The 15,962-nt window shown below is 42.9% G+C and overlaps 1 protein-coding gene across 1 annotated transcript; it reads right to left on the reverse strand.

Annotated features, from left to right (window-relative positions):
- Positions 1 to 1,217: 1,217 nt before the first annotated feature.
- Positions 1,218 to 11,159, reverse strand: klhl41b (kelch-like family member 41b). The gene is made up of 6 exons (XM_084051032.1): positions 9,792 to 11,159; positions 8,578 to 8,735; positions 7,272 to 7,379; positions 4,698 to 4,883; positions 3,864 to 4,010; positions 1,218 to 1,638 (listed from the first exon to the last, which is right to left on the reverse strand). The coding sequence occupies exons 1-6, from the start codon at positions 10,902 to 10,904 to the stop codon at positions 1,527 to 1,529; spliced, it is 1,824 nt and encodes a 607-aa protein (XP_083907158.1). The 5' UTR covers positions 10,905 to 11,159; the 3' UTR covers positions 1,218 to 1,526.
- Between the last annotated feature and the right edge of the window lie 4,803 nt (positions 11,160 to 15,962).

Raw genomic sequence — 15,962 nt, forward strand, 5'->3', positions numbered from 1 at the left:
TGAACCTTGGACCACTGCCTACAAAAAATTCCAACGGATTTTCCATAAGTGAAAAAATGCAGAAGTTAGGAGCCAATGACCGTTTTTCATATAATTCAAAATGGTGGGAGATCTAAAGGTCAGAGGTCAAAAGTCAGAGGGTGAAAGTTGTTCAGCATGAGGAGACGCATATGTGTATCCAACTTTCATGGCTGTAGGTCAAACAGGGCATGAGTTGTACCTGGTCAAAGTTGGCATTTTCAATTGAGTGCTATAGCGCCACCTTTGGACGAAAGATTGTGAGAATTATTTTTTGATCGTTTTTCATGACCATCTACCATATGGCCGAGTTTCGTAAAAAGCGACAGCGCGGTTCAGCCAGAACTGCGAAAAGTGGCAGAAGAAGAAGAAGAAGTGACAGAATACTGCCAATAACAATACGTGTACAGAGCAGAGCTCTGTCCCCGTAACTACAGACATGAGAGGAAGCTAGTATTTATGACCCGAGAATTTAGTTAATTAAAATGGGTCTTTGTGTTTGGATCCTGATAACAGCCATTCACCCACTTCTTTCCACCTGACAGCGAGGAGTTTCACTGGAAGGAGTACGTACAGAGGAACACCTTATACCTCCCAGTTCTGCTCCCAGACGAACAGGCACCCATGGCGAGTGGGTGTTTATGTTTGGGTCCTGATAACAGCCATTCACCCACTTCCTTATTTACACCCACATCTCTCTCACTGTGTCAGATGATACTACTACAAAAAAAAGAAAAACCATAAGACCATTGCATTCTCCTCACTGACCAAGCCACCCCCATGGGAGGGCCTTATTGAATGGGGCCCCCAAGACAACATATCAGACCGGATATTTGATTTGAGCAAACAATAAAAGAGCCCCCTGTCAGACTGGGGCCCTTAACCACATGAACCCTAGCGTCACTATTCTGGACATGTCATAATAGGAGAATATTCTGTGAAAAACAGGGGAAAATGTACCACAAATATCTCACATTGTGACGCGTTCTCAGCTTGTAGATTGACAATTTTTGGTGAAGAGATATGGTGTAAAGGGGGAAAAGGAGGGGACCAAGTATTGACACTTGGTGGACCCTGGTCATATGCTTATTAAAGTGGTTAATGTCCCTAACATTTCACTGTTATTCAGTGCCATTGTGTTGTTTCCCTTCCAGTGCACTGACTCATTCTGTGTGTAGATCAACACAACACCAATTAAAGACGTTTACAAATGTTTATTTTACAAAAGAAGACGAAGAGTCAGAAACATTAACTTCATTGATCGATCAAAATGTGTGTTGTTTTTCTTTCTTTCTAATTATTGTACTGCTCATTTATTTTAGTTATTGCTCACTTTCTTTTTACAGAACCAGTCAGTATCGGTTGATGACGGAGCGGAGAGATAAAAATAATACAAATCAAATTGTGTCATCAAAGTGTTTTATCCAGTCCACAGGGGGACGGGAGGGGAGGGGGGTAGGGGAGGGGAGGGGGGAGGCATCACTTGGGGGCTCATGAAGGACATCGCTCTACATTTTGGGCATCCTGGCAATGTTAAGACGCAGGGACACACAGGAGGATCCAGCAGCGTAACGCATCTCTCTCAGCATGCCGCCCCACTGCTTGGTATCTTCCTCGTACCTAGTTGAGTGGAGAACAGAAAAAACAACAACAATGAATGAAAACAATCATTAATTGCACTGTTTAACCTGTTAAAACCGGAAAAGTGTCATTTTAGCTTTTAGCTGTATATATATGTAGCAACATACGTTTTTATCAGAAAACTCTAAGAATTTAGAACAGTGGTTTAGAATTGTGGTTCTCAAAAATAGCAGATCTCGCATCGCTGCTCAAAGTGTACTGCTTGTACATCTGCTATTTTTGAACATTTCAGAAAAATCTTGAATAATTTAGATCTTCTCTTCTGGGGGGGGGGTCCCTTGCACAAAACATTTTCAGATGGGGGGTACGGGACCAAATACATATCATTTTGGGGTCCTTGGCACGAAAAAGTTTGAGAACTACTGATTTAGAACGCATTTGTAGAATCGGCCTCAGGTCATGATGAGTTAAAAAAAAAAGAAAAAAAGCACTTCCATATTTCGTAAAAATAAAACAATAAAAAAGTGTATCAGAGCTAGTGCAACCCTCTCCAAAAAGTTAACGGAACATTTCAACTTTTGTCAACATTATCTCCATAGATACTGTGTAGGTCCTCATTACTGCACATACGGTAGCATTTCTGTCTACATGCTCTGTGTCTCAGAGGTGGAAAGGATGGCTAGAAAATGTGCCTATCGATTACATCATCTGTGCTCATTTCAAACAAGATTTAAAAACTTTTTTTCCTGTGGCATCAGCATGCTAACTTTCCAGGAAGAGAGAGTCTGTGGTTTCCATTAGCTTGGAATCCCCACAAATGATGTCACCGGTAGGCAAATGTATACCCACTATCCACAGCAACCCACCTCTGAGACACAGAGCGAGCAGACAGACATAGTACCATATTATAATAAGCATTAGTGAGGACCAATTAAGATAAGCTTGAACATTGGTGTTTCCATAAGCAATATGACATGAGAGGATGGACTTTACTGCTATTATTGCCACATCAGTGATGTGATTGTCTCATTAGCAAGTGGCAAGCAAGTTAGCAGGTGACAATAATAACAGCAGGGTCAAATGGCTTTGGGGGTTAGGGCTTGCCTGTACTTTTGATATCCCCCTCTGGTCATTCAGTTTTATAGGGATATGTTTTATCCCTGCTTCTGGTCAGACTGAATTAAATAGATTTATTTCCTATGTAGACCGTGTGATATGTTGTTTGATAATGTTTGATAATAACACAACAAGCCAGAAGCCCAAAGCTCACAATCCACACGCATACAAATGTACTAATGTTGAAAAAGTAATGCTGAAAATGATGAAATACTGAAACCATGTCGATTTCCCTTTCTACGCAACATTATGTCTTAGACTAATACATAACACTAGCTCTATGATTACAGGCTTCGCCCCCTACAGAAAAAGGTGTGGCTAAACCCATAGATCTCTGTTAGAGGGCAGAGCCTGTGAGAACACTCTCACCATGTACTATAGGATATATATACTGTATATATATGGTTCTCAAACATTTTCATGTCAAGGACCCACAAATTGATATGTATTTGGCAGTGGACCCCCACTTGAAAAGAGTCTGTGCCAGGGACCCCATAGGAGAATATGTGTCAACACTTGTCATTTAGAAAATAGCCGATCTACAAGCTCACAAAGCGTTGCGATAGATCGCAATTTAAAGGGACTACACAATGAATTTTAACCTTTTCTTCTTTTTTGTGTTTTTGGTCTCCCCTACCTCTCTTCTATCCCCAAAAATACCCCAGTTTGAACACACACAGGCTTTCACAGCAAATCTGGGGTTTTCTGTAAATTGGTCTCAAAACAGGCCAAACTGATTTGCACCCTGACGTGACGTCACGTCAGGGTACAATACCTCCCGTTTTTCAGTTCCACACAGAACCAGGAGATAGCATGCATACAAACTGGCTCAATAGCGCCCCGTGCCAAACAGGACAATGTGGTGTTGCAGGTGAAAGTGCTTTATAAGCCAGAGAGAAGTTAGTTGGAATGAGTATATCTGAGGCTTGATTTAGGCTCAAACCTTTTGAAAAACGTTTGAGGGACATAAACAATATGATATTAAATATTATTATAATTTTTTTAATTCATGGTGTAGATCCTTTAAGCTTGAAGTGTTACAAACTGTTCCTCATTTTTCCTGGGAACCCCCTGGAACCCCCTCAAGGAGGAGTCCTAACTTTGAGAAGCAGCTATGGGCGTTTGCACTGGGAGGGAGTGGGACTTACTGCCAGACGTCAGTGACCTCTGTGGGGGCCAGCTCCTTGTTCTCGTTCGGCATGATGGCGAATCCTCCCACGGCGTACAGGGAGCCACCGCTGCTCACCAGGTTGACGGAGCTCCTCTCCTGAGGGAACTCTGTGAACTCCTCCCACCTGAGGAGATGCCCCCGTGTTAAACATACAGTGCATATTGTGCCATAATACTCTCCATCCAAGTTGTGGAAAAAGTACTAAAATGTTTTACTTAAGTAAAAGTATCAATACTGCAATGTAGAAATAATCTGTTACAAGTAAAAGTCCGGAATTAAAAATGTAGTTGAGTAACAGTGCAAAAGCATTGGTATCAAAATGTACTTAAAGTATCAATAGTAAAAGTACTCATTATGCAGAATGTCCCATGTTTTCAAATGTATAAAATGTATAAATATCTTTTGAAAAATAGCAAATCTACAAGCTCACCATACGCATTGTGAGCTTGTAGATCAGATATTTTCAAATGGCCGAAATGTATAGGGCTGAAATGGTTAATGTATGTTTTGTAACAATAATCCAAATCTACAAAATAACTAGTAACTAAAGTTTTCAAATAATTGTAGTGGAGTAACAGTATAATATTTGCCTCTGAGACGTAGTGGAGTAGAAGTAAAAGTACAAACAATCGGAAATACTCCAATAAAGTAAAAATAGCTCAAAAGTTTACTTAAGTACAGTACTTGAGTAAATGTACTTAGTTACTTTACACCACTGTCCTCCATCTACTACACTCTACAATAGTAGAGTCTGACCGATTTCGGTATGGTATGGCCTAAGTGGTTAACGTTATCATTTAAGGTTTCATACTTGTTTGCTGCAAAGTCGTAGACTTCACACGCCGCGGTCAGGCCCTCCTCGTTCACGCCTCCGGACACCACGATCTTGCCGTTGTGGATGATGGCGCCGAACATGGCTCTGGCCGTCTTCATGGCCGCCAGCTCTCTCCACTCTGACTGCTTGTGGTTGTAGGCAAACATCTTATTGAGGGCTTTGCTGTGGAGAAATTAAAAAACAAAAGAAGGTTGGAAGGCTGAGATGGACAGCGTGGGCAGGCACAGGGGAAATCATGGATTTGGGGGTTCAGTCATAGTCAAGAAGTCAAGAAATGGAGGGTCTAAAACAAGGCAAGGGATATTCAGTTGTGAAGCACGTTTCACACACAAAGGCAATTCCTTTGTATAAGGCACAAAAATGTATGAAATAAAAATTGAATTACAAAAAATATGAATTGTTTGTTCAGTAACAGGGGTATCCCCGTCTCTACAGATCTTTAGTAAGCTGAAAATACATTTTTAAGGTCCTGATACTAAGTTGATGCAATCAGAAGAGAGAACTCATACAGGATACAGAATAAACAAATACGAAGTGATGAAACAGGCCCAAAACAAACCAAAAAGCAGACAAAATTGGAGCTGGAACACCATAAAACTGAAGCCGATAAATGATCTTTTTTATCTTAAAACAGCAACAACACATCCTTTAACTGAGCTGAAGATGTAACAAACAGCAGTGGACATACATACTGTAAGGGAGCTGTTGGATTTAAAAGCAGTCAGAGTTGGTGAAAGCCTCAGATCCTCTGGATGTTTGTTCTAACTAAAGTGTGGCATACTGTATTAACTAAACGCTGACTCACCATGTTTTGTTTTAAGTCTGGGAACAGTTAGCAGATCAGTCCCAGATGACCTGAGATGTCTAGAGGGGTCATAGTGTAAAAGCACCTGCATAAGCAACTGCACAAATAAAAGCAACTCAGCAACTGCTCCATCACCCGACTAGAGTTTATGGAGTTTAATGCCTATTAGTCGCATTATCTTCTCCATTAGTTGATGGAAAGCTACACGGTTTTATTTTTCCTTGCAGTAGGCCTACTGTAGAAAAACAAGTTTAAGTAACACTTCCTATGAAGCCTAAGGGTATAATGCAGGCTGAAAGTCTTATGATTAGCAAGGCAAGCCACCGAGGCAGGTGCTGGAATGGGGTTTCATGCTGTATTTCGATGTGACTCCGCATGTTACATGCGGTAACATTGAATCACCCATAGAATGGCTGATAACAGCCTACCAAGAGCCTCCTGGTAGGCCAGTAGGGACCTACTGGGACCATAGCTATGGGATGATAAGGGTGATAACAGCCCCATTCAATGGGATGATTTCTAGGTAGTTCTAGGTGATTACATTCACCCATTCACACACACCGACGGCAGCTGCTCGACCTCCTGAACTAACACAATAGAGAGCTATTTAACACTTATTTAAAAAAATAAAAAACAACGTACACGCCCTTCATGCATTCATAGAAAGTGTTACCAACGTTTTCTTTATGATGCATTCATAGAAAGTGTTACTAAAGTTTTCTTTTCAACGTCTAGAAATAAAGTTGTTTGTCTTCTACAGTACAGCAAGTGTTGCTGGAATTATTTTTCTCCAGTTTTGCTGAACGTTTTCAGGCATCTTGCTAGTGGGTGAAGTTGTGCCAGAACCTTTCCTTCAGTTATGTCTCCAGTATGAACAGGTTACAACTTAACAAATTATATACAGGACAGAGTAGCCCTAAAGCATAAATCATGCACAAATGATTGTGTTAAAGGCTTTGCTGTGGGGGAGGAAGATGATAAGTTGCTGTCAAGAAAACAATAAAAAGTAACAGGTGGAGGTAAGTCTGACAGAAACAAGTGAATCGATATCATTTGTATCAGTTATCTTAGATGGGTTTGGTTTAGTTTAGTTCATTTAAAAGGCACAGTAATAACCATCCGAGGAAGAGACACTATAAAATCCAGGACTTATTGTGGTCCTTAACAAACATGTCCAATCACAGGGTGTCATGTACAATAATTAAACACAATTTTCATGAAATGAACAATGCATTTAAGTCAAAAAAGGACAAACAGCCCTTTCTAACCTTATATCAAATTAAAATATACTTCCTGAAATACACTGGAACCTTTTCCAGTAACCAGAACTGGTGCTTAAAAGTCCTCAAATTAGAAGTCAATTTGACTAAAGTTTCCAGGCTTGGAATCATATAAGATTGCAACTACAACCAACGTGTCACATGAAGTACTGAAACCTGTTATCCTCGGAGGACGTTAGATTAGATTTGAACAAAACAAACAGCAAACTGTTGCTAACTTGTGTTGCACACTACCACTTTCTTAAGAGCTTAACAGAATGATGGAACACAAACAGCTGTGACTCACAACATATGGTCTGAGACACAAACACACACACACACACACACACACACACACACACACACACACACACACACACACACACACACACACACACACACACACACACACACACACACACACACACACACACACACACACACACACACACACACACACACACACACACACACAAATACACTCACTTGTCGTCTGTCTTTCCTCCGATGCAGTAGACCAGTCCTTTGTGGGAGACAACGGCGTGACCGTGGATCTTCAGTGGAAGTTTCTTGCTCTCGCTCCATTTCATCCTCCTGAACAGGGGTCATAGGTCATCAGTTACTGTTCTCTGTTGTTTCTGTACATTCTGCTTCATTTGTATTTTCACACTTGAACAAATACTTAGCAGACGTGAACCATAAAGGCAGAGACTGTTTCAATGTCAAACTGCTCAGATGTCTGTCTGTCTGTCTGTCTGTCTGTCTGTCTGTCTGTCTGTCTGTCTGTCTGTCCCCCTCCCTCCTCTGTCCCCCTCCCTCCTCTGTCCCCTCCTGATAAGTGAGAAGACGAACAGGAATAGTCACACACTCTCTCAAGAGGACGGATTTACGTATTTGTCACTTGCTCATACAGGTACAAGCAGCCAAATTTTGTCTCCTCTCCCCTTCTGTCTCACACTATATCTCGCACTCTCTCGCTTGCTGTTTTTCTCTCTTGTAGTATTTTTAGTTTAGTTTGTCAATTACTCAAGTATATCAAAAGGGGTAATTGCGGTTCCGTATGTAAATACTGTACACCTGCTGTCTTGCCCCAGTACAGTAAAGCCCCTGGGACATAAATCATAATTATGTTCTCTATGGCTCCGAACTTTATCATTGGAAGTAAAGTGACTATGAACACTATGATAGCCTAAACATTTCCCTTTGCAGGCCACATTATGTTTTTGGCTAACAGATAGAGGAAATGTTTAACAAAGTGACAGCCTCTCTGAAATCCAATATTAAAATTGCCATGTGGGCATCACAAACGTGGATTTCATTGGCCAAATTCCGTCACAAACGTGTTACAAATATAACATCCGGATTTGATTGGCCAAGCTTTGCGTGATGTAGTGCACTGATCAGCTACTAGATTTAATCCATATACAGTAGGCCTACATCAAATTAGAAACACAGACACCTGGAGTGTAATATTTCCTAATGAGTGAAGACTGTGCAAACAGCTTGGGTGAGGTGACATGGATGTGCAGCTCATCATTGTCACATATTTTTTTAATTGATGCTATTCATTATTCATTAGTAAGTTTTTCAAGTCAAGTATTACCTGATCACTTTGCAGACGGCAAGACAGAATGGAGTGAGAGCTAATCTCAAAAAGAAAGAAAGACAGAAAGAAAGAAAAAAAGAAAGAAAGAAAGAAAGAAAGAAAGAAAGAAAGAAAGAAAGAAAGAAAGAAAGAAAGAGCAAACAGAATAGAGAGAACTAAATGAAGACAGAAGGTAAGAGGACTCACTCTGAGTCATAACACATGACGCTGTCTAAGGACTCATTGCTCTGGAGGTCTTTCCCAGCCACAGCAAAGATCAGGTTCCCAGTCTCGCCCATGTTGAAGAGACATCTTGGTGAGGGCATGGGTGGCAGGGCAACCCAGTCCGATGCCAGGGGGTCAAACTGCAGGGACAAACCATGAGTACACATGCATTAAAACACTGAGAAACAAATTAACTCTCTGGATTTTACTCTGCAGGAAAAAGCACCTTCTTGGCTTGCCCTCTTATGATGCACAACAACAAGAATAAATCACCACTTATTGGCATTCATAACATTTAAAGACCTCTTCCTGAAAGTTTGCACCAAGTTCAATGTTTTTTTAATAAATCATGTTATACAGAGGTTGTCTATCAGTTCATAGCAGGGTCCCTTCTACTTGATCACAGGATTATTAAGAAAAAGAAAGAAACACCCCAACACAGGGCTACAGTGGCTCACCTGGTAAGTGCCCATATCATATAAGTAAGGCTATTGTCATTCCCACTGCTGGCCCGGGTTCAAATCTGACCTGAGGCTCTTTGCTGCATGTCATCCCCACTCTCTCCTGTCCTTCCTGTCTCTCTATCCCTCTCTCCCACTGTCACTATCAGTAATAAAGAATGAATGAATGCCGAAGGAAAATAATAAAAATAGACCATATGCATACTATGAGACCCCTGTGAGGTCTGTGGGGTTATAAGTTTAACTGACATCATCTCCAAGAAATCCCTGCTGTTTTATTACTCAACCTTTCTCTGCCCTGTTTGTGGAAGGAGTCATGTAGACTAACATAGAATACAAATATTAAAGTTTGAATAAGTGAACTAACTTCCTAAACCACATGATGCAGGATTAACAGCATCTTTAACAGCTGAGGAATATACAATTTTCATTAACGATTCATCATCTATCAATAATAGTGTTTTACATTATGATCTAGATTTCCAACAGTAGCCTATAATTGTATTCATGATTTTACCGTCTGATATTGTATGCTTTTTAATTATGTACATTGTACATTTCTATCATTGTTGTTTTGATTTACTGTTTTCTGTATTGTTATTATTATTTTATTTTAATTTGTAAAGCAATCAAACAATCCTGAAGTCCTGCACAAATGCAAATACATTTCCACCCTTAAATTAAGAGTTAAATGAACAGATTGTACAGTGTACATGGAGAAGAGTAGCATCTTACCGTGTAGAAGTAGCACTGCAGGGGGACTTCCTTGTTGTCTTCATCCACAAACAGGCCTCCCATGATGTACAGCTTGTTCTTCTGTGACGACATGCTGACGTGGTTGCGGGGCACCTGCTCCGACATGGCCGCCAGGAAGCACTCGTTCTCGTTGACGTCGTACGCCACCGCCGCCGAGTCGTTGATCATCACAATGAGGTCACGGGCGTACATGCCGTGCCTGCGTTCGTCGTTCAGGAAGCCGGGGAACGGGCTTTCAGATTCCTCATCCTCCTCGGCCCCTTCCTCGCCGGTCCCTTCTTTCTTCGGCGGCATCTCCGGAAGCTTTCCCTTGTAGGCGTCCCTGACCGCCGCCATCTTCTTCTGCAGCTCGGGGTCGGCCTTGATGATGTCGTCCGTCTCCACCTTCTCCTGGAAGTACTTCTCGGGCATCAGCCGGAAGCGGACGCAGTCCAGAGCGTCGCCCAGGATCTTGGTGCGGCTGGCCTTCTCGTGGCGCACCCACTTCATGAGCGTCTCGAACACCAGCTCCTCCCGCTCCACGTTGAGCGAGTCCCCGCCGATGATGGCGAACAGCTCGTGCGGCGCCAGCTGGAGGAACTCCTCGTCCCCGCACAGCTCCTCGAAGCGGTCGGCCACGTAGTTGCGCGCCGCCACGGCCAGCCTGGGGCAGTTGAGCACCAGGCCCATGCGGAAGACGGCCAGGCAGTTGGCCGGCGAGAGCTTCTTCTGCAGGTAGTTGACGCACACGGTGAACACGGACGGGATCTGGAAGCGGTTGGCCACGGCGAAGATGTCTTGCACGTTGTCGTCGGTGAGGTCGATCTCGGCCGAGTACAGGTACTGGATGACCATGTCCAGGATGGCGGGGTTGACGTCGTCCAGCACCACCTCCTTGGTGTTCTCCACCTCCTTGCCTTCCTCCGTGAAGAAGACCTCCCGGAAGTAGGGGCTGCAGGCGGCCATGATCAGCCGGTGGCAGGGGAAGCAGCGGTCGCCCACCTTCAGCGTGCAGTCCACAAACTTGTTCTCGTTCAGCAGCTCCTTGAGGCCGTCCTGGAGCAAGGTGCTCTGGAAGAGCCTCAGCTCCTCCTTGATGGCGTTGGGGTCCATTTTTGTTTCAATAAAAAAAAAGCGAGAGAGAGGGAGGGAGGGAGGGAAGGGGGGGGGAGCGAGACAAGACAAAAAGGTGAGGACGAAACCGAACGAGGGGAGAAGCTTTGCGGAGAAGAGGAGACGGCTGTCCACACACAGGTCCTCCTGGCAGTCGACGCTGGACGGAAAAGGCAGAGGAGAGGAAAGGGTTCCCGTCCTGGAGAGTCTGCAATTTAATCCTGTGTTAAATTTAGCTCCCTAAACCCCCCCTCCCCAAACCCCTTCTCACCTCCCTGCTGCAGCTCAATGGAGTCTGGTTGGGCCGAATACGAGTAGAGGCCCTGTCCCCGTGCAGCTGCCCCCACACCAGAGTGAAAGAAGCAACTGGAAAAGTGTGTGTGTGACTGGGGGGGGGGGACACACGCCACCATGACTCAGCCCCCAAAGTGTCACAGGGGTTCTAACAGTGGCTAAAGAGGGACAATGACCTGTCAGCGCATGCTCCCAAGCTGAGCTCATTACCCGTAATAATGTTGCACTGGATCAGTGTTATATTTATATTCTGAAAGGATTCGGTGGAGCGTCTGCATTCCATTCATTAGCACACTGACTGATTCATTCATCTATTTTAAAATATTTCCTCCATTCATTCATTCAGTGCTTCATTCATTCATTCATTCAGTCCTTCAGTCCTTCATTCATTCATTCATTCATTCAATCTTTGGACAGTGTCTCACGATTGAGCACTGATGTGGAAAGACTCTCGAAGGATCCACTCAGTCACAAAATGGCTGCAGCGAGCACGCCAAGACGCTTTCACACAAGTTGGATTGAAACGTGCCTGTATAGTGTAGTGGTGACGCTTTGTGCTAAATTGGGATCAGAAACGTTTGAGGGCGTGTCTGCACACAGCTGCTGCATGGAAACAACAGGTGAAAGAAAGGCTTGATCGACAGCTCCCTCCACCTATCGGCTTCGTCCGTAATTCCCCCCCCCCCCATGCCGGGGCTCATTGTTCCGAAAGCAAAAGGTCAGCTGCCGGGGGTGGGGCATGTGTTTGAGGAGGGGGGGGGGGGGCTACTTCTGTCTATTGCTCTCCCAATGAACCCTGTAAAAACTGTGGTATTGCAGCACTGAAAGACAACCTCAATAATAATACAGAAGACAGGCCGCAGTTATTCCATTTTAAGATATATCAAAATGAAAGGTCCTGAACACTCATACAGGTGTTTTCAGTTACTCTCTCTTAGTGATTACACCTCTTCTCAGGGCTCTGTGGGCGTGCACAAAAGCTAGGTTTGAGCGACAGCTCCCTCACACTCCTGTTAGTTTTGTTGCGCCTCTTAAATAAGGGTAGGCAGGTTTACCTTGTTATCATTCTTATTAGCCCATAGGTTTTTTGGGACATTGTAAAATTGGCAGCATAGCTCCACTAAGCTTCGACCTGACTAGAGGTGTAATCAGCAAGAGAGTAAGAGTTACTGAAAACACCTGGATGAGTGTTCAGGGCCTGTAATCCTCTCAAAAGATGGTTGTGGGTGATGGCTGATTTAAGCTGTCACACCAGTGACCAGGCCTGAGTTAAACTAATGAAACTCTGAGCTGGGTGTGAGGACACACCTGTAATGCATCGATCTAATGCAGTGGTTTTCAAACGTTTAATGCCTGAGGGCACATCAATGTGCAAGTCAAAATCTCAAGGCACACCTGCATTTGTATCCGTGCAAAATAGCCTCTATAACATATGTTATCACTCCGCATACGTTTAGTTTTGATTTACTAATGCCAAATAAAAGGTTTAACCACTTAAGCCTATCTTATACTTGCATACATTTTCTGAAATATCTAAAATGATCTACAAGCTCACAATGTTTCTTGTCGTGACACATTGTGAGCTTGTAGATCTGCTTATTTTTTTATTTATCGAATTTGCCTCTGTATTTGGGAAATTAGTGCACACACAGAATAATTCATAAAAACAATTAGAATTGCATTATATATTGGAATAAAAATGTGTAGTTGTCACAAAATCCCAAGTAACTTGTGTCTTACGGCACAGCAGTGTGCCTCAACACACCGTTTGGAAACCAATGTGCACAGGATGAATCATCCATCCCCATACACACTGTCATGGCAGTGTGTTCCATTTGCTCTGCTTTGTAGCTTCTTGCTCCTCCCTTCAATAACCTGAGACCGGAGAGTGTGACATTCGCCACCTCCGGTTGGCCATTCCGTGTTAAACTATTTTACTATGAGTTTGTGCCAAATGCCTGTCATGCAGCTTAAAGGTAGACCTTGGTTAAGCTTGTGGAGGAGGTTTCAGATTCAGCCAGCTGACGGCTGCTCAGATGGTCATGATGAGAGCTAGGTGGAGGGGGTGGGGGCAGTTAAGTATGTTGCTTAGGGACTCTTCGACCCATATACTGGGTGAACTGGCGGGTGAACCAGTCACCTTCTATTTACTAGAGGGCCTACCCATTAAGCTACGACTGCATTAATTTATGTTAATGTATGTTAAAATAAAGTTTGAGCGAAAGACTGCTGTGGTCTGTTCCCTCTTACCGAGCCCTGGCACAATGGTGGTTATACTACGAAAGGACATTTTAAGGACACTTGCATGTGCATGTGACTAGGACCCTATGTAAACCTACATCTTTTCAGCCCCGTTTCCATGGCCTGATAAAAAAGTGTTGAGGAGTGTATAGAGTTAGATAACAGGGGTCTCCTGTGTGCGAGCACTAAAGATAGATCAGACTATGGCACTTGTCGAGGTGCGGTGGGCCTGACATGTAATTTAAGCACAGGGACAGAGAGCAATGTATTCTGTGCAGCCTTTAATATTAAAGACACACCCACGCTTTTCAACAATATCTCTATATACCGGTAATTGTTGTTGGGCCAACGTTACATTCCATTTGCAGCCGTACAGTAATACGAGGAAGTCTTAAAATGTGTCTCAAATTTCACCGAAATTGTGTCGAAAAGGTCGTCCCAGTCATGTCACAGGGGCAGTGAATGTGAAAAGTACAATTACTACAATTTCATTATTTTTCAGCCACTGCCTCCGGTAGCTGTGACATCGTCCTTGCTTGCTGTGATTACAACAAAATAGTCACCACATTAACCATGGTGTTCCTATTCTGGGCATGATGTCATTATAGGCAAACGGAAAAAAAAGTCAAAACATAAAAAAGCGAAAATAGCAAATCCATAAGCTCACAACACAACTTATTTTCAGTATTTGTCATACAACGAAGTATATAGGGCTTAAGTGCTCGAGAGGTTAAAAATATAGTAATCAAATTGGCCGAAGACTATATGGGCATGCCAGGCAGATACTAATCTGAGTTCCCAGAAGTTTTCGCCAGCTCTCGGCGAGGAACTTCTGGGCCAGAGCCGTGGTATTTGTGGGCGGGATGTAACTTACGCTCAGAATCTGAGCGGACACGCCTCTTACCGGTCTGAGAGCTGTGCAACTCGTCTAAAAAGTCCGACGAGAGGCAAACAGCAGTACACAACAATGGCGGCCATAATTTCCTATTTAGATGCAACACCCACTGCATGTGGATCCCGCCCCCTTTTCTTCATTGGCTGTTGATTTGAATCACAACGCAGTGGCCGTGCCCCTGCTGTCCAAGCTCCGACGCAATGCCTCCCAGACTAGGCAGATACTACCACAAAATGCATTATGGGTATACTGTACTGTACAGTATAGTAGGTACAAGGACAAAATGTTATGTCAATATGGATTGTATCATATATGGTTTCTATATAGATTATGATCAACAGTTAAGTGAAATGCAGATCAATAGCGTGACAGTGTCCCTTTAAGTGCCCATGTGATCTTTCATTAACTCATTTAAAATGATCCAAACTCTTCTGCTTCGAGACAAATGTTTCTCACATACATGTTTATTCGTTCCGTTAAATGAAGCATTCTTATCAGAGCATGATAATGTAATGCTGTATCATGTTTTACATATATGAAAGTGTTATATATAAAGCCTTTTGCTGATTAACCATCAGTATGCATTCATTGATATGTTATTGCCAGAGTAGCATCTGTAGTATTAAAGGGATATTTCACTTTATTTCACTTTCAAAACATGTTCAAACAGGCTTTTGTGAGCACCCCGGACAGTTTTGAAGTTGCTTGATTCAGTATTTAGATATTTGATATTAATTTGATCAGATACGCCCCCTTCCAATACAAACCCATTGTAACTTCAAACTCCATTTTAACCATGATAGATTAATCAAAAACACCCGTCCTTGGTTCTGGTGATTCATACTGGCCTCCTAATACGTGAGGGGGCCATGTTTTTTTCGATTTTTTTTCCCATAAATTGTATTTAATTTTTGTATTGTATTTTTCATTTTCCCACCCGTTGTCTGCTATTTTCACAATATTTATGTGTGGAGCCGAGTCAAACTAAATGTAATGCTTCAACTCCTATATTCCAAGTGCTTATCAGGGTGGGTGGTCCCCAGTTCAAATATGATTATTTTGGGGGGTCACGGCCTGAAAAGGTTGAGAACCACTGCCTTACAGAACCAACCTGCATCACAAGAGGATTTCTCAGCCAGCAGAGGGCAGTACACTGTGTGTGTGTAGTCTGCCCCTTAACCACATGAATCCCTGTATCCCTATTCTGGGGGCGAACATTCAGTGGAAATAGCCGATCTACAAGCTTCATGAGCTTGTATTTTCAGCTAAGAGATTTAGTGTAGTGGGGGAAAGAAGGTGTGTGTGTGTGTGTGTGTGTGTGTGTGTGTGTGTGTGTGTGTGTGTGTGTGTGTGTGTGTGTGTGTGTGTGTGTGTGTGTGTGTGTGTGTGTGTGTGTGTGTGTGTGTGTGTGTGCGTGTGCGTGTGCGTGCATGTTTGCCTTTAGTGTATATGCTTGTGTCCATATCCATATAAATTATTTTGTAATCTAACAAGAATATTGCTAGAGCAAATAGGGAGGAATTCTTTACGTTTATTGAATAAGTGGTAAACAAATTACTGAAACAATGCAAACACAACATAACATCACATTTTCACTGGCAGAAATTAAGACAATACAAATCACATTC

The sequence above is a fragment of the Gymnoscopelus microlampas genome, assembly GCF_963454915.1.
Source record: "Gymnoscopelus microlampas genome assembly, chromosome: 24".
Classification (NCBI taxonomy): domain Eukaryota; kingdom Metazoa; phylum Chordata; class Actinopteri; order Myctophiformes; family Myctophidae; genus Gymnoscopelus; species Gymnoscopelus microlampas.

What these genes read in the sequence shown, in the direction of transcription:
- klhl41b (XM_084051032.1), bottom strand. Translation starts at nt 10,904, where the DNA reads ATGGACCCCAACGCCATCAAGGAGGAGCTGAGGCTCTTCCAGAGCACC. An exon ending in TACGACTTTGCAGCAAACAA is followed by an intron (nt 4,011 to 4,697) that starts GTATGAAACCTT and finishes GCATCTCCTCAG; the next exon opens with GTGGGAGGAGTTCACAGAGT. An exon ending in GAGGTCACTGACGTCTGGCA is followed by an intron (nt 1,639 to 3,863) that starts GTAAGTCCCACT and finishes CCACTCAACTAG; the next exon opens with GTACGAGGAAGATACCAAGC.